Consider the following 18,135-nt stretch of genomic DNA (forward strand, 5'->3'; position numbering starts at 1 on the left):
TCCAGGCCTATTCTTGTCCTTATCCATAACCAACTTGAATCTGATTGAATTATGGGGCCCAAGTTTGCCTCCAGGGTTAGAACGGTTAACACAGCCAGATAGGGTTTGGATGACCAACAGGAAGAGCAGTGGAAGGAAGGTAGTGCAGGGGTCCCCTGCGGTCATCCCCCTGCAAAACAGATACACTGCTTTGGGTACAGTTGAGGGGAGGGCAGCAGCAGCCAAGTCCATGGCACCAGGGGTGGATCTGCTGCACAGGAGGGCAAGAAAAAGAATGGGTTAGCTATAGTGATAGTGCATTCAAATGTAAGGGGAATAGATAAACGTTTCTGCGGCCGCAACCGAGACTCCAGGGTGGTATGTTGCTTCCCTGGTGCAAGAGTCAAGGATGTCTCAGAGCGGGTGCAGTACATTTTGAAGGGGGAGGGTAAACAGCCAGTTGTCGTGGTGCATATAGGTACCAACGATATAGGTAAAAAATGGGATGAGGTCCTACAAGACGAATTTAGGGAGCTAGGAGCTAAATTAAAAAGTAGGACCTCAAAAGTAGTAATCTCAGGATTGCTACCAGTGCCACGTGCTAGTCAGAGTAGGAATCGCAGGATAGCTCAGATGAATACGTGGCTTGAGGAGCGGTGCAGAAGGGAGGGATTCAAATTCCTGGGACATTGGAACCGGTTCTGGGGGAGGTAGACCAGTACAAACCAGACGGTGTGCACCTGGGCAGGACTGAACCAATATCCTAGGGGGAGTGTTTGCTAGTGCTGTTGGGGAGGGGTTAAACTAATATGGCAGGGGGATGGGAACCTATGCAGGGAGACAGAGGGAAATAAAATGGAGTCAGAAGCAAAAGATAGAAAGTAGAATAGTAAAGTGGAGGGCAGAGAAACCCAAGGCAAAAGACAAAAAGGGCCACATTACAGCATAATTCTAAAGGGGCAAAGTGTGTAAAAAAGACAAGCCTGAAGGCTCTGTGCCTCAATGCGAGGAGTATTCGGAATAAGGTGGACGAATTAACTGCGCAGACAGCAATTAACGGATATGATGTAATTGGCATCATGGAGACATGGCTCAAGGGTGACCAAGGCTGGGAACTCAACATCCAGGGCTATTCAACATTTAGGAAGGATAGACAGAAAGGAAAAGGAGGTAGGGTGGCATTGCTGGTTAAAGAGGAAATTAATGCAATAGTAAGGAAGGACACTTAGCTTGGATGATGTGGAATCGGTATGGGTGGCGCTGCGGAATACCGAAGGGCAGAAAACGCTAGTGGGAGTTATGTACAGACCACCAAACAGTAGTAATGAGGTTGGGGACAGCATCAAACAAGAAATTAGGGATGAGTGCAATAAAGGTACAGCAGTTATCATGGGCGACTTTAATCTACATATTGACTGGACTAACCAAACTGGTAGCAATGTGGTGGAGGAGGATTTCCTGGAGTGTATTAAGGATGGTTTTCTAGACCAATATGTTGAGGAACCAACTAGAGGGCTGGCCATCCTAGACTGGATGATGTAATGAGAAAGGACTAATTAACAATCTTGTGCGAGGCCCCTTGGGGAAGAGCGACCATAATATGGTAGAATTCTTTATTAAGATGGAGAGTGACACAGTTAATTCAGAGACGAGGGTCCTGAACTTGGGGAAAGATAACTTCAATGGTATGAGACATGAATTGGCTAGAATAGACTAGCGAGTGATACTTAAAGGGTTGACGGTGGATAGGCAATGGCAAACATTTAAAGATAACATGAATGAACTTCAACAATTGTACCTCCCTGTCTGGAGTAAAAATAAAATGGGGAAGGTGACTCAACCGTGGCTAACATGGGAAATTAAAGAAAAGAAAAGAGGCATCTAAATTGGCCAGAAAAAGCAGCAAACCTGAGGGCTGGGAGAATTTTGTAATACAGCAGAGGAGGACAAAGGGATTAATTTGGAGGGGGAAAATAGAGTACGAGAGGAAGCTTGTTGGGAACATAAAAACTCACTGCAAAAGCTTCTATATATATATATATATGTGAAGAGAAAAAGATCCCTTTGCTGTCAGATTCAGGTGAATTTATAATGGGGAACAAAAAAATGGCAGACTAGTTAAACAAATACTTTGGTTCTGTTTTCACGAAGGAAGACACAAATAACTTTCCGGAAATATTAGGGGACCGAGGGTCTAGTGAGAAGGAGGAACTGAAGGATATTATAGAGCAGGAAATTGTGTTAGGGAAATTGTTGGGATTGAAGGCCGATAAATCCCCGGGGCCTGATAGTCTGCATCCCAGAGTACTTAAGGAAGTGGCCCTAGAAATAGTGGATGCATTGGTGATCATTTTCCAACAGTCTATCGACTCTGGATCAGTTCCTATGGACCGGAGGGTAGCTAATGTAACACCACTTTTTAAAAAAAGAGGGAAGAGAGAAAATGGATAATTATAGACCGGTTAGCCTGACATCAGTAGTGGGGAAAATGTTGGAATCAATTATTAAAGATGAAATAGCAGCGCATTTGGAAAGCAGTAACAGGATCGGTCCAAGTCAGCATGGATTTATGAAAGGTTTGACAAATCTTCCGGAATTTTGTGAGAATGTAACTAGTAGAGTGGACAAGGGAGAACCAATGGTGTATTTGGACTTTCAAAAGGCTTTTGACAAGGTCCTACACAAGAGATTGGTGTGCAAAATCAAAGCACATGGTATTGGGGATAATATACTGACATGGATAGAGAACTGGTTGGCAGACAGGAAGCAGAGAGTCTGGATAAACGGGTCCTTTTCGGAATGGCAGGCAGTGACTAGTGGAGTACCGCAGGGCTCAGTGCTGGGACCCCAGCTCTTTACAATATACAGTAATGATTTAGTTGAAGGAATTGAGTGTAATATCTCCAAGTTTGCAGATGATACTAAACTGGGTGGCAGTGTGAGCTGTGAGGAGGACGCTAAAAAGCTGCAGGGTGACTGGAACAGGTTAGGAGAGTGGGCAAATGCATTGCAGATGCAGTATAATAAATGTGAGGTTATCCACTTTGGGGACAAAAACACAAAGGCAGAATATTATCTGAATGGCAGATTAGGAAAGTGGGCGGTGCAACGAGACCTGGGTGTCATGGTTCATCAGGTATTGAAAGTTGGCACGCAGGTATAGCAGGCAGTGAAGGCGGCAAATGGTATGTTGGCCTTCATAGCTAGGGGATTTGAGTATAGGAGCAGGGAGGTCTTACTGCAGTTGTACAGGGTATTGGTGAGGCCTCACCTGGAATATTGTGTTCAGTTTTGGTCTCCTATTCTGAGGAAGGACATTCTTGCTATTGAGAGAGTGCAGTGAAGGTTCACCAGACTGATTCCCGGGATGGCAGGACTGACATGGAGGAGAGACTGGATCGACTGGGCCTGTATTCACTGGAGTTTAGAAGGATGAGAGGAGATCTCATAGAAACATAAGATTCTGACAGGACTGGACAGGTTAGATGCAGGAAGAATGTTCTCGATGTTGGGCAAGTCCAGAACCAGGGGACAGTGTCTTAGGATAAGGGGTAGGCCATTTAGGACTGATGAGGAGAAACTTCTTCACTCAGAGAGTTGTTAACCTGTGGAATTCCCTACCGCAGAGAGTTGTTGATGCCAGTTCATTGGATATATTGAAGAGGGAGTTTGATATGGCTCTTAGGGCTAAAGGGATCAAGGGGTATGGAGAGAAAGCAGGAAAGGGGTACTGAGGGAATGATCAGCCATGATCTTATTGAATGGTGGTGTGCAGGCTCGAAGGGCCGAATGGCCTACTCCTGCACCTATTTTCTATGTTTCTATCTCCGTGTGGCGCACTGACTTTTTAGAACAGAAATGGCACCTATTATTTACCTTGGTTTTCTCCCCTCCGTCTGGTCGATCCGGTCGCTTGGCGCAGCGCAGCAGAACTTGTGGAGGGCGGAGCCAGGCCCCGGCACTGAAAACAGTGCCGGCACCTCTGCACATGCCTGCTAGAGTGTGCGTGCATGTGCAGTAGCTCCAGGCCCCAAGGCTGTATGGGAGGGGCCCGAAGCACGCCACCCCCTAGCCCTAGCCGAATGGGCTGCCAGGGCGAAGGTCGGGCTCGGGACCGGGCCCACCCACCCCCCCCACACTCCTCCTCCACGGTGTCGTCGGCGGGGCCCGCCCATCTGGCATCTTGCTGGGGGCGGCCCCGCCCAGCTTCTCCATCCTTACCCCCCGTCAGAAACACAGGCACTGACAGAGAGAGAGAGAGAGAGAGAGAGAGAGAGAGAGAGAGAGAGAGAGAGAGAGAGAGAGAGAGAGAGAGAGAGAGAGAAAGACACACACACACACTGGGGGTCCCCATCCCAGCACGCTGTTGGTGGGCTCCCGGTGCTGCAGTCGATGAGTAGAAACTTAATTTATTTATTGATTGATTTTTTTATTTTTTATTTATTTTTTATTTTATTGGTTGATTTATTTATCATTTATTATTGATGGGTCTTTATTTGTAAAAGTAAAGTGTTTAATGTTTGTAAACCCCCCTTCCCCCTCCACCCCCACCCGATCTCTCGTTCCCTACGCCTGATTTCTAAGTGTAGGCAAGGTTTTTCTGAGCGTACAAAAATCTACACTTACTCCATTCTAAGTTAGCTTGGAGTAAGTTTTCGCTGCCTAAACTGGCAAAATAGATGCAAGTGGCTGGACATGCCCCCTTTTGGAAAAAAAAAATCTGTTCTACAATGAAACTATTCTAACTCACTAGAACTGGAGCAAACTAAATGCCGAGAATTGCAATTTCCAAGATTAGTTGCTCCAAAAAAAAAAATAGAAGCAACTCGGGCTGAAACTTGAGCCCATGGTCACTGGCACCCAAATGCTCCCCCACTGATACCCCTTCAACTTGCCCAACTTCATTCCCCAAAACTAAATCCAAGACCGCCCCTCTCGTGTTGGACTTGCTACATACTGACTAAAAAAGTTCTCTGGAATGAATTTCAAGAATTCCGCACCCTCTATACCCTTCACACTAAATTTGTCCCAATCAATATTTGGATAGTTAAAATCCCCTACTATTACTACCCTATGGTTTTTAGACTGCACGGCAATTTGTCTACATATTTGCTCCACTATCTCCCTCCCACTGTTTGGGGGTCTTTAATACACTCCCAGCAGTGTGATCGCCCCTTTTTTATTTTTTCAATTCGACCCATATGGCCTCAGTTAATGATCCCTCTAACATATCATCCCTCCTCACCGCTGTTATAGTTTCTTTAATTGGTACTGCAATCCCCCCCCCCGCTTTACCCCCCTCTCTATCTTGTCTAAAAGTGCAGTAGCCAGGAATATTGATCTGTCAAACCTGTCCCTCTTTCAGCCATGTTTCTGTAATGGCTATAATGTCATACTCCCAAGTATCTACCTGTGCTCTTAGCTCATCCGCCTTATTCGCTATACTCCTTGCATTAAAGTATATACCATTCAGCACAGGAAGACCTCCTTGCTTAGTACATACTAAGCCCCGTTTCCTCAGTCTTACAGATTCGCATTTTATGTGCGTGGGAGGGGTTGCGTGCGGGGTGGGGGTTGTGTGCGTGCGTGTGGTTGGGGGGGTGGGTTTGCGTGTGGTCTAAGCTCAGACATGAAGAATGGCCCTTTGGGCCAGGTACTGGGGCAAAGCCGGCACCCATGGCCAGTGGATTGGAAAGCAGCTAATGTAACGCCTCTGTTTAAAAAAGGGGGCAGACAAAAGGCAGGTAACTATAGGCCGGTTAGTTTAACATCTGTAGTGGGGAAAATGCTTGAAACTATCATTAAGGAAGAAATAGTGGGACATCTAGATAGGAATAGTGCAATCAAGCAGACGCAGCATGGATTCATGAAGGGGAAATCATGTTTAACTAATTTACTGGAATTCTTTGAGGATATAACGAGCATGGTGGATAGAGGTACACCGATGGATGTGGTGTATTTAGATTTTCAAAAGGCATTCGATAAGGTGCCACACAAAAGGTTACTGCAGAAGATAAAGGTACGTGGAGTCAGTGGAAATGTATTAGCATGGATAGAGAATTGGCTGGCTAACAGAAAGCAGAGAGTCGGGATAAATGGGTCCTTTTCGGGTTGGAAATCGGTGGTTAGTGGTGTGCCACAGGGATCGGTGCTGGGACCACAACTGTTTACAATATACATAGATGACCTGGAAGAGGGGACAGAGTGTAATGTAACAAAATTTGCAGATGACACAAAGATTAGTGGGAAAGCGGGTTGTGTAGAGGACACAGAGAGGCTGCAAAGAGATTTAGATAGGTTAAGCGAATGGGCTAAGGTTTGGCAGATGGAATACAATGTCGGAAAGTGTGAGGTCATCCACCTTGGGGGGAAAAAAAACAAAACAGTAAAAGGGAATATTATTTGAATGGGAAGAAATTACAACATGCTGCAGTGCAGAGGGACCTGGGGGTCCTTGTGCATGAAACTCTTTTTGGAGGTGCAGCAGGTAATCAGGAAGGCGAATGGAATGTTGGCCTTCACTGCGAGAGGGATGGAGTACAAAAGCAGGGAGGTCCTTCTGCAACTGTATAGGGTATTGGTGAGGTCGCACCTGGAGTACTGCGTGCAGTTTTGGTCACCTTACTTAAGGAAGGATATACTAGCCTTGGAGGGTGTACAGAGACGATTCACTAGGCTGATTCCGGAGACGAGGGGGTTACCTTATGATGATAGATTGAGTAGACTGGGTCTTTACTCGTTGGAGTTCAGAAGGATGAGGGGTGATCTTATAGAAACATTTAAAATAATGAAAGGGATAGACAAGATAGAGGCAGAGAGGTTGTTTCCACTGGTCAGGGAGACTAGAACTAGGGGGCACAGCCTCAAAATAAGGGGGAGCCAATTTAAAACCAAGTTGAGAAGAAATTTCTTCTCCCAGAGGGTTGTAAATCTGTGGAATTCTCTGCCCAAGGAAGCAGTTGAGGCTAGCTCATTGAATGTATTCAAGTCACAGATAGATTGATTTTTTAACTAATAAGGGAATTAAGGGTTATGGGGAGCGGGCGGGTAAGTGGAGCTGAGTCCACGGCCAGATCAGCCATGATCTTGTTGAATGGCGGAGCAGGCTCGAGGGGCTAGATGGCCTACTCCTGTTCCTAATTCTTATGTTCTTATGTATCTCAGCAAGAGAGATGGGGAGTTGAAGTACGGGAGAGAGAGAGAGAGAGAAAAATGAGGTGACACTGTGTTAATCTGCATGCAAGTTCACATCGGTGGTGCGGTTTATTTGCAGCACTGGCATACATACATGCACAATTTCAGTACATATAATTGTGAGGACAGAGCATAAACATAACACTTGAAGAAATAGGTCAACAAAGAACCGGAAAGATAGGAAAATACACATAATATTCATGACTCTTATAGTTGGCTGTGGTGTAAATTTATTTTTAAAAAGGTGTGTGTAGGTGTGCTGTTGGTGAGATATCTAAATAATTATTGTGTAGCAAAGTTTACATAGCCAGAAATAGAATGTAATGTTTGCCCTCACCCTGTCCAAGTGGAAGTTGATCCATCGGGTAAATGTTCGCTTCTGTGTGCGCACTCTTTCAACTGAAGGAACACAAGGGAGCAAGCAGCCTGTTATCACAAATACATATCGACTGAACGCACTATCCCACCTGCTCACACGTGACAGGATTGCGGTATCCCAACCGGGATTGAAACATTTTCAGTTTGGTTTGTAAAATGTAATCTCAGTCTGACCTAGGAATCCTGATGCGTTGTCAGAAAGAAAGACTTCCATTTATACAGCGCCTTTCATGACCACCGGACGTCTGAAAGTGCTTTACAGCCAATGAAATATTTTTGCGAGAGTAGTCACTGATGTAATGTAGGATTACCATTCAAAAACCTGGTGTGGGTTACCAGCGGCCCTCCATTCATCAGAGCCATCATTATTCATGCGCTAGCTTAGACAGTGAGTGCCAACAGGCTATGAGACCAGGGAGTGAATCACGGCAGAACCTGTGGTCGCCCTATAGAGACTTTCCAACATGGGAGTCATTGGATGTTGATTAGGAACAGGAAGCCTGACTAACATTTCCCCCTTTTAAACAAGTTTACCTCAGCAACCGTAGATTGGATTTCAGCACAATTGGTGCCCTGACATCACCAACAACCGATGCAATCAGCACTTCAGATCAATGAAGCCAGGATTCTACGGCCATGACTTGTGACATTACTGCATCACCGATCTCAAATCAGAATCAAAATATTTATAGCCTGAGTTAAAAAGCACCAGAAACATGATTCCAAAGTAAATGTCATCATAGAATCATATAAACTACAGAAGGCGGCCATCTGGCCCATCGTGCCTGTGCCGGCTCTTTGAAAGAGTGATCCAATTAGTTCCACTCCTCTGCTCTTTACCCATCGACCTGCAAATCTTTTCCCTTCCAGTATTTATCCAATTCCCTTTTGAAAGTTACTGTTGAATCTTCTTCCACCAGCCTTTCAGGCAGTACATTCCAAATCACAACAACTCGCTGCGTAATAAAAAAAAAGCTCCCCTCTAGAAAGAGTTTGGAACTAATTTTGCGCAAGTTAATGATTAAAGAACAAAAATATTCACCACCAGGCGGCAGAGTGACTCCAACTACAAAATCATTGCAGTCAAATCCTGGAGGCTTTCCAGGCGAGTGGCTGCTTCCTCAGATCAAAACATGTTTATTTGTGTGCCAGCTCCCTCAGTGTGTGCTCGGAATATGCACAAAGGGCACAGCAATGGGTTCAGGCTAACATGACTGCACAATTAATTATTTTACATGGGCTACGTTGGCATGGAAACTGAATTTAAATGAGACCACAGATGTTTTTCTCCTGCTTCTCTCTCACCATGAGGGATTGTCTAAGCTTTCAGGTGCGTATAGTTTACTCCTTCCACATATTACCACCCCCCCCCCCCCACACAAACAAATATTTAACTACGTACTTTCTGCTTCTCTGTAACCTCCTCCAGCCCTACAACCCTTCGAGATCTCTGCGCTCCTCCAATTCTGGCATCTTGTGTATCCCCGATTTTCATCACCCCACCATTGGGGGCCTTGCCTGCAGCCGTATCGGCCTTAAGCTCTGGAACTCCCTCCCTAAACCTCTCTGCCTTTCTCTCCTCCTTTAAAGCACTCCTTAAAACCTACCTCTGCGACAAGGCTTTTGGTCACCTGCCCTCATGTCTGCTTCCTTGGCTCGATGTCAATTTATGTCTGCTAACACTCCTGTGCTGTTTTACTATGCTAAAGGTGCTATATAAATGCAGTTGATGATCACTGGAGGGCAGCATAGGTGTATTTGCTCAGCCCTCCACCCGCTCTGGAAAGCACCACCTCCCCCAATCCCGCCATGGCACGAATGAGATAAGGGGCTCACTACGGGTAAGATGTAGAATTCCGTGACACAGTACCAGTGATCCACTTTCTTTTCCCTTTTACGCTCTACAATAGTCACTACACAACCAAGAGTAATTCGTAGTGTGAAGTGCTTTGAGGCAATTCACCCTGCAGTGGAAATGCATATGACCATGCCTCCACTCCAGGTAATAGAATCACTTCAGTGAGATTGTCTCTCTGTCCCCATTGGCCAGGGCGATTTCAAACAACTTGCATTACTTAAAGTACTTAGTGTCAGCTTGGCTGTGGGATCAAGTGCCAGAGACTGGTGCACAAAGACCAGTACTGAGTGTTGCACTGTCGGTGGTCCAGTTAAACCAAGGACCCAATGGGAAGTAAAAGATCCCATGGCATTATTTTGAAGAAGACAAGAAGTGTTTTCCCCAGTGTTCGAGCCAATATTTATCCCTCAACCAAACACTATAATCTGCTCATTTATTTCAATGCTGATTATGGAATCTTGCTGTGTGCCAATTGGCTGCCGTTAGGAGGGAACAAAAGGTTGTAGGGGAAGAAGATTGGGTGTTGAAGGTACTTCGGAGTGTTCTGAACAGAGATTCATGACCTCTCTACATTGCACAGCACTGCAGTGAGTATGGAAACTCGTTCCAGTTTCAGTACATGCTGGAGGCATTACAAAATAATGTAAGACAACAACATTAGATCATTGCTCCAACCTGGAGGAGTGAATCAGCCACACGGTGCATAGAGCCAGAGATCTCTACCACAGGTTTCCTGCTGAGCTCGAGAAACCCTCATCATTACTCTGTACACAACAGGGGAAGAAGATTGTGCGACATGAAGAGGGGTGGGAGGAGAATCGTGTGGTGCATAAACGCCGGCATAGATAAGTTAGGCCGAATGGCCTGTTTCTGTGCTGCAGACTCGATGCAACTCCTTGGGGTGGAAATCTGGTTGGAGGCTAATTCGGGCACTAATGCCAGCGGGACGGTAAATTTTGTGCCGGCAACCTCAAAATTCATCAACTGGGCACCGAGTGTGGAGCTGAGCGCTAAGGGTGTCGTTCTACACCTCTCTTAGGGTGCTAGGCCGGCTGAGCAACTGAAAATCCAGAGCTAAAGAACCGGCCTCGGAGCGCCCCAAGAGAGGCCCCCCTGTGAAAAGAAAATGCCCAAAAAACATTCCCAATACCTTGCTCACCACACAAACATAAACCGCAAATATAAAAAAAATAAACAATCACACTTACCTCAGGTGGTTATTCCTTCCCTCAATGTGGCCGGAACAGCTTGGACCGCCCGCTTTCCCAGACGTCTCATTAGGGCCCGTTACGGGTCCCGCTGTAACCAAATTTCAGAACGGTGTCGCAACCGGGGGTGTTGCACACCAGCTCGACTCTCCCGGGCCCACGCAAAACTGGCAGCAAATGTCCCGGCGGGGCACTGGAAGCTGGCTGCCCGTCCGGAAATCATTACCACTGCCATTACCGCCCTTCGGGGCATGAACAGAGGCGGCAACAGACCAAATTTCCACCCCCACATCTTTCTAGCCTTTTCAACACTGGAACCAACACTCAGCTCCACCTAGTGGTCTAAAGAGTCTGATGGAGGGGCAATCTTTTCCAATTCGGTCAAAAAACTTCCCAACTTTTCAGCCCAGTGAGCATTCTTCATCCATGAAACTGGACAGTGCACTTCAGGAGACTGTTTGGCCATGGAGATCTTCACAGTCAACCCTCATCCTGTTCCTATTTCATATGTTCTTATGCTCTCATTCCGTGACCACATGCACGTCCCATCAGGGGCCAATTGATAATCACCAGAAAACAACTGAATTAAGCAGCGCTGGAGATCCTTAGTGATATCCCAATTATACACAGACGGGCAACAAAACCCATGACCTTCCCAGTCTGTTTGGCTCAGCACCACAGTCCACGATGAATTGGCCACTGAACATTCACCTACACATGATTACTGTACGTCAAAAATTATTCATGGGCAGTGAAATGCTCTGGGACGTCCTAAATGCAAGCTCTTTCTATCTCATTGGGGAATCAAGCAAAAGACTGTAATGTAATAACAACATGTATTTACATAGCGCTTTTAACATAGTAAAACATCCCAAGGTGCTTCATAGAAGACTTGGTACGAGTTAGGACACGGGCAGCTGAGTCATGTTTACGGAGGGTAGAATGTGGGAGGCTGCCCAGGGAGTGCATTGGAATAGTCAAGTCTAGAGGTAACAAAGGCATGGATGAGAGTTTCAGCAGATGAGCTGAGGTGGAGCGGAGTCAGGCGATATTACGGAAAATAGGCGGTCTTATTAAATGGTGCAGATATGTGGTTCGAAGCTCATCTCGGGGTCAGATATGACACCAAGCTTGTGAACAGTCTTGTTCAGCCTCAGACAGTGGCCAGGGAGAGAGATGGAGTCGGTGACTAGGGAAGGAAGACAATGGCTTAGATCTTCCTAATATTTAGTTGGAGGATATTTCTGCTCATCCTGTACTGGATGTTGGACAAGCAGTCTGACAAGTTAGAGACCATGAAGGGGACGAGAGAAGTGATGTAGTACTGGGTGTCATCAGCATACATGTGGAAACGGACGCTGTGTTTTTGGATGATAGCGCCTTCATCCAAATCAAGAGGTGCAAGGAATACCATGAATGATTAAACAAGAGGTTGGCCTCTTTGTAAAAATCAAAAACAGAACAGACCCCAGTAATAGTGAGTTGGCATTCCCTGGACCCATCTGCCACATTAGCTATTTTAATCTGACTATATTAAAAGCTTCCTGAAAAGGCTGTGAGCTTTATGTAAATTGCGTAATTTTATTTCTCACACACATTTTTACACTTAAAATATTTTAATTACTGTTTTTCTTAAATGACTGATTTCGCCAGAGCCATGATTTTGAATGGTAGAAGTGTTGAGGACATCAACAGTCTTTCCCTTACACCTGGGTATTGTTTGGTAAAGAGACAGATGCAATATGATTATACGTCTTACTAGAAATAAATAAACAAATGATAGCTTTAAGCTTTACAAGTGATGCAAGTGCTGGTTTAAAAAGAATTAGGGTTTTCACTCATGAGAGCCCTAGCTGGGATACTGCTCAACCAGCGCCAAGCAACCTCAGACATATATCGCCGTTCCATCATCATCACCTGGAACCCCCCCGACCCAACAGCACTTTTTTTTCTTTATTCGTTCCTGGGATGTGGGCGTCGCTGGCAAGGCCAGCATTTATTACCCATCCCCAAGACTGAACTAGGCGGTGGTGAGCCGCCTTCTTGAATCGATGCAGTCCGTGTAGTGAAGGTACTCTCACAGTCCTGTTGGGGAGGGAGCATTTTGACCCAGCAACGATGAAGGAGCAGCGATATATTTCCTGTTGCCCTTGTCCTACTAGGTGGTGGAGGTCGTGGGTTTGGAAGTGCTGCTGAAGAAGCCTTGGCGAGTTGCTACAGTGCATCTTGTAGATGGTACACACTGCGGCCATGGTACGCCGGTGGTGGAGAGGGTGAATGTTGAAGGTGGTAGATGGGGTCCCAAAGTGGGCTACTTTGCCCTGGATGGTGTCGAGCTTCTTGAGTGTTGTTGGAGCTGCATTCATCCAGGCAAGTGGAGAGTATTCCATCACACTCCTGACTTGTGCCTTGTGGATGATGGAAAGGCTTTGGGGAGTGAGGTGGTGAGCCATTCGTTGCAGAATACCCAGCCTCTGACCTGCTCTTGTAGCAACAGTATTTATGTGGCGGGTCCAGTTAAAGTTTCTGGTCAATGGTGACCCCCCAGGATGTTGATGGTGGTATAATTCGGTGATGGTAATACCGTTGAATGTCAAAGGGCTGTGGTTAGACTCTCACCTGTTGAAGATAGACATTGCCTGGCACTTGTGTGGCGCAAATGTTACTTGCCACTTATCAGCTCAAGCCTGAATGTTGTCCAGGTCTTGCTGTATTCAGGCATGGACTGCTCCATTATCTGAGGAGTTGCGAATGAAACTGAACACTGTGCAAACATCAGCGAACATCACTTCTGACCTTATGATGGAGGGAAGGTCATTGATGAAGCAGCTGAAGATGGTTGGGCCTAGGACACTGCCCTGAGGTACTCCTGCAGCGATGTCCCGGGGCTGTGATGATTGACCTCCAACCACCACAATCATCTTCCTTTGTGCACGGTATGACGCCAGCTAGTGGAGAGTTTACCCCGATTCCCATTGACTTCAATTTTATTGGGGCTCCTTGATGCCGCACTCAGTGAAACGTTGCCTTGATGTCAAGTACAGTCACTCTCACCTCACCTCTGAAATTCAGCTCTTTTGTCCATGTTGAGACCAAGGCTGTAATGAGGCCTGGAGCCGAGTGGTACTGGCAGAACCCAAACTGTGCATCAGCGAGCAGGCTATTGGTGAATAAGTACGGCTTGATAGCACTGTCGACAACACCTTCCATTACTTTGCTCATGAGGGAGAGTAGACTGATGGAGCGGTAATTGGTCGGATTGGATTTGTCCTGCTTTTTGTGGACAGGACATACCTGGGCAGTTTTCCACATTGTCGGATAGATGCCAGTGTTGTAGCTGTGCTGGAACAGCTTGGCTAGAGGCGCGGCTAGTTCTGGAGCACAATTCTTCAGCACGACAGCAGGAATGTTGTCAGGGCCCATAACTTTTGCTGTATCCAGTGCACTCAGCCGTTTCTTGATATCACGTGGAGTGAATAAAATTGGCTGCAGACTGGCTTCTGTGATGCTGGGGACCTCAGGAGGATACTGATATGGATCATCCACTCGGCACTTCTGGCTGAAGATGGTTGCAAACGCTTCAGTCTTATCTTTCACAGTTGCCTGCTGGGTTCTGTCATCATTTAGGATGGGAATATTCATTGAGCCTTCTCCTCACATTAGTTGTTTAATTGTCCACCACCATTCACGACTGGATGTGGGCAGGACTACAAAGCTTTGATGTGATCCGTTGATTGAGAGTTTGCTTAGATCTGTCTATAGCATGCTGCTACCACTGTTTAACATGCATGTAGTCCTGTGTTGCAGCTTCACTAGGTTGGCACCTCATCTTTAGGTATGCCTGGTGCTGCTCCTGACATGCTCTTCTGCATTCCTTATTGAACCAGACTTGTCCCCTGGTTTGATGGTAATGAGGGATGTGCCAGGCCATGAGATTACAGATTGTGGTGGAATACAGTTCTGCTGCTGCTGATGGCCCACAGTACCTTAAGGATGCCCAGTTTTGAGCTGCTAAATCTGTTCTGAATCTATCCCATTTAGCACAGTAGTAGTGCCACACAACACAATGAAGGGTGTCCTCAGTGTGAAGATGTAATTTTGTCTCCAAACGGACTGTGCGGTGGTCACAGCTACCAATGCTGTCATAGATAGATGCATCTGCAACAGGAAGATTGTTGCGGATGAGGTCAAGTAGGTTCTTCCCTTGTATTGGCTCCCTCTCCACCTGCCGCAGTCCTAATCTGGCAGCTATGTTGTTCAAGACTTGGCCAGCAGTGGTGCTACTGAGCCACTCTTTGTGATGGACATTGAAGTCCCCCAACCAGAGTATATTCTGTGTCCTTGCTACCCTTAATGCTTCTTCCAAGTGGTGTTCAACATGGAGGAGTACTGATTCATCAGCTGAGGGAGGGCAGTAGCTGGTAATCAGCAGGAAGTTTCCTTACCCATGCTTGACCTGAAGCCACAAGACTTCAATGTTGAGGACTCCCAGAGCTACTCCTGACTGCAGGCCACTGTGCCGCCAACTCTGGTGAGTCTGTCCTGCCGTTGGGACAGGACAAACCCAGGGATGGTGATGGAGGTATCCGAGACATTGATTGAAAGGTATGATTCGGAGTATGATTAGTTTGTGGGACAGCTCCCCCAATTTTGGCACAAGTCCCGAGATGTTCGTGAGTAGGGTCGACTGAGCTGGGTGTACCATTGTCGTGTCCGTAGGCAGTGCTGAGATCAATGCCGGGTGGTCCACCCGGTTTTATTCTTATGATTGTTTGTTGTAATAGTGGTTGTGTACAATTGAGTGGCTTGCCAGGCCATTTCAGAGGGCAGTTAAGAGTCAACCACATTGCTGTTGGTCTGGAGTCACATAGGCCAAACCAGGTAAGGGCGGCAGATTTCCTTCCCTGAAGGACTTTAGTGAACCAGATGGGTTTTTTACGACAATCCAATAGTTTCATGGTCACCATTACTGACACTACCTTTTTATTCCAGATTTTTATTTAATTAACTGAATTTAAATTCTGCAGCTGCAGTGATGGGATTTGAACTTGCATCTCGGAATCATTAGTCCTGGCCTCCAGTAACATAACCACTATGCTACTTTTCCCAGTACTTTGGGAGTACCTTCACCTCACAGACTGCAGTGGTTCAAGGCGGTGGCTCACCACCACCTTCTCAAGGGCATCTAAGGTCAGGCAATAAATGCCAATCCTTCGCCAGTTACTACTGAATCTGCCTCCACCACCCTTCTAGGCATACCAGAGCACAACAACTCACTGTATAAAAAAAAAAGTGTTTCCTCATGTCGTCTCTGGTTCTTTTGGCAATCACCTCAAATCTGTATCTTCTGGTTACCGACCCTTCTGCCACTGGAAACAGTTTCTTCTTATTTACTCCATTAAAGTCCTTCATGATTTTGAACACCTCTATTAAATCTCTCATTAACCTTCTCTGCTCTAAGGGTGAACAACATCAGTTTCTCCAGTCTCTCCACATAATAAAGTCCCTCATCCCGGGTACCATTCTAGTAAGTCTCCTCTGCACCCTCTCCAAGACATTGATCAGATGAGTTTAAAAAAAAAAAATAGATCCGACCCACATCCATGATATGGAGCATAATGTGACCAGTCTGGTTCTGAAATGGGCAGTCTGGCTCCGAGGGTGCAGGCCAGTTAAATCTCCAGGATTGGTCTGGAGTTTCCAGAAATTGAAGATTAATCTCCAGGACACTGCTGCGAGCCCGGAAGAAATACGATAGGGCTCATTAAAAAACATGTTGTTGCCTGCCAAATCCACGCCCCATCTTTCCTGCAACTCCATTTGTGCTTCTCTCCAAATCAGGTTTCTGCCACAGCGCTGAAACAAGTGGTAAAGAATGAGAGGTGATCTTATTGAGACAAGATTCTGAGGGGGATTGACAGGGTAGATGCAGAGAGGATGTTTCCCCTCGTGGAGGAATCTAGAACTAGAGGGTATAGTTTCAGAATAAGGGGTCGCACATTTAAAACAGAACATAAGAAATAGGAGGAGGAGTAGGCCATTTGGCTCCTCGAGCCTGCTCCACCATTCAATAAGATCATGGCTGATCCGATCATGGACTCAGCTCCACTTCCCTGACCGCTCTCCATAACAGTTTACTCCCTCAAAAATCTGTCTATCTCCGCCTTAAATATACTCAATGACCCAGCCTCCACAGCTCTCTGGGGCAGAGAATTCCATAGATTTACAACCATCAGAAGAAATTCCTCCTCATCTCAGATTTAAATGGGTGGCCCTTATTCTAAGACTATGTCCCCTAGTTTTAGTTTCCCCTATGAGTGGAAATATCCTCTCTGCATCCACCTTGTCGAGCCCCCTCATTATCTTATATGTTTCAATAAGATCACCTCTCAAATGTGTATAGGCTCAACCTACTCAACCTATCCTCATGTCAACCACCTCATCTCCAGAATCAATCAAGTAAACCTTCTCTGAACAGCCTCCAATGCAAGTATATCCTTCCTTAAATACGGAGACCAAAACTGTACGCATTACTCCAGGTGTGGCCTCACCAATATCCTGTACAGTTGTAGTAGGACTTCTCTGCTTTTATACTCTATCCCCCTTGCAATAAAGGCCAACATTCCATTTTCCTTCCTGATCACTTGCTGTACCTACATACTAACATTTTGTGTTTCATGCACAAGGACCCCCAGGTCCCTCTGTACTGCAGCACTTTGCAATTTTTCTCCATTTCAATTATAATTTGCTTTTCTATTATTTCTGCCAAAGTGAATAACCTCACATTTTCCCACATTATACTCCATCTGCCACAGTTTTGCCCACTCATTTAACCTGTCTATATCCCTTTGCAGATTTTTTTGTGTCCTCCTCACACTTTGCTCTTCCACCCATCTTTGTATCATCTGCAAACTTGGCTACATTACACTCAGTCCCTTCATCCAAGTCATTAATATAGATTGTAAATAATTTTGTGAACCTAGCACTGATCCCTGCTGCATCCCACTAGTTACAGTTTGCCAACTGGAAAATGACCCATTTATCCCAACACTCTGTTTTCTGTTAGTTAGCCAATCCTTTATCCATACTAATATATTACCCCCAATCTCATGAACTTTTATCTTGTAAGTTTCCACATGATTCGCGCCTGATTTTTAGGAGCAACTGGTGGAGAACAGACTATTTTAGAAATCGCAATTCTCCACATTTTTTTTTCTGCAGTTCTAGTCAGGTAGAACAGTTTTAGTTTAGAACAGAATCTTTTCTTCAAAAAGGGGGCGTGTCCGGCCACTGACGCCTGATTTGAAAGTTTTCACAGTGAAAATGTACTCCAAACTAAAGTAGAATGGAGCAAGTGAAGATTTTTGTAGAACTGAAAAAACCTGTTCTACACATTAAAAAAATCAGGCGCAGATTACAAATTAGGCGTCCAGAACAAGGTGGGGGGGAGGGGGGGGGGAAGGGAACTTATTAAAATCGACAATAAATCCTTATTTATACTTCTACAAATATTATAAC

At 45.8% G+C, this 18,135-nt stretch overlaps 1 protein-coding gene across 2 annotated transcripts in view; it reads right to left on the bottom strand.

Moving 5' to 3' along the window:
* LOC139263503 (calmin-like) overlaps positions 1–18,135 on the bottom strand; it is a 98,690-nt gene that overhangs the window by 51,782 nt on the left and 28,773 nt on the right. The window contains exon 2 of one of the 2 annotated variants that reach the window (XM_070879684.1): positions 7,511–7,572. The exons of the other annotated variant lie outside the window; for it this stretch is intronic. Within the exon in view, the coding sequence (XP_070735785.1) occupies positions 7,511–7,572 (62 nt within the window). The remainder of the gene's footprint in view (positions 1–7,510; positions 7,573–18,135) is intronic. 2 annotated transcript variants of the gene reach the window in all.

The sequence above is a fragment of the Pristiophorus japonicus genome, chromosome 4 (genome assembly GCF_044704955.1).
Source record: "Pristiophorus japonicus isolate sPriJap1 chromosome 4, sPriJap1.hap1, whole genome shotgun sequence".
In the NCBI taxonomy this organism is placed as follows: domain Eukaryota; kingdom Metazoa; phylum Chordata; class Chondrichthyes; family Pristiophoridae; genus Pristiophorus; species Pristiophorus japonicus.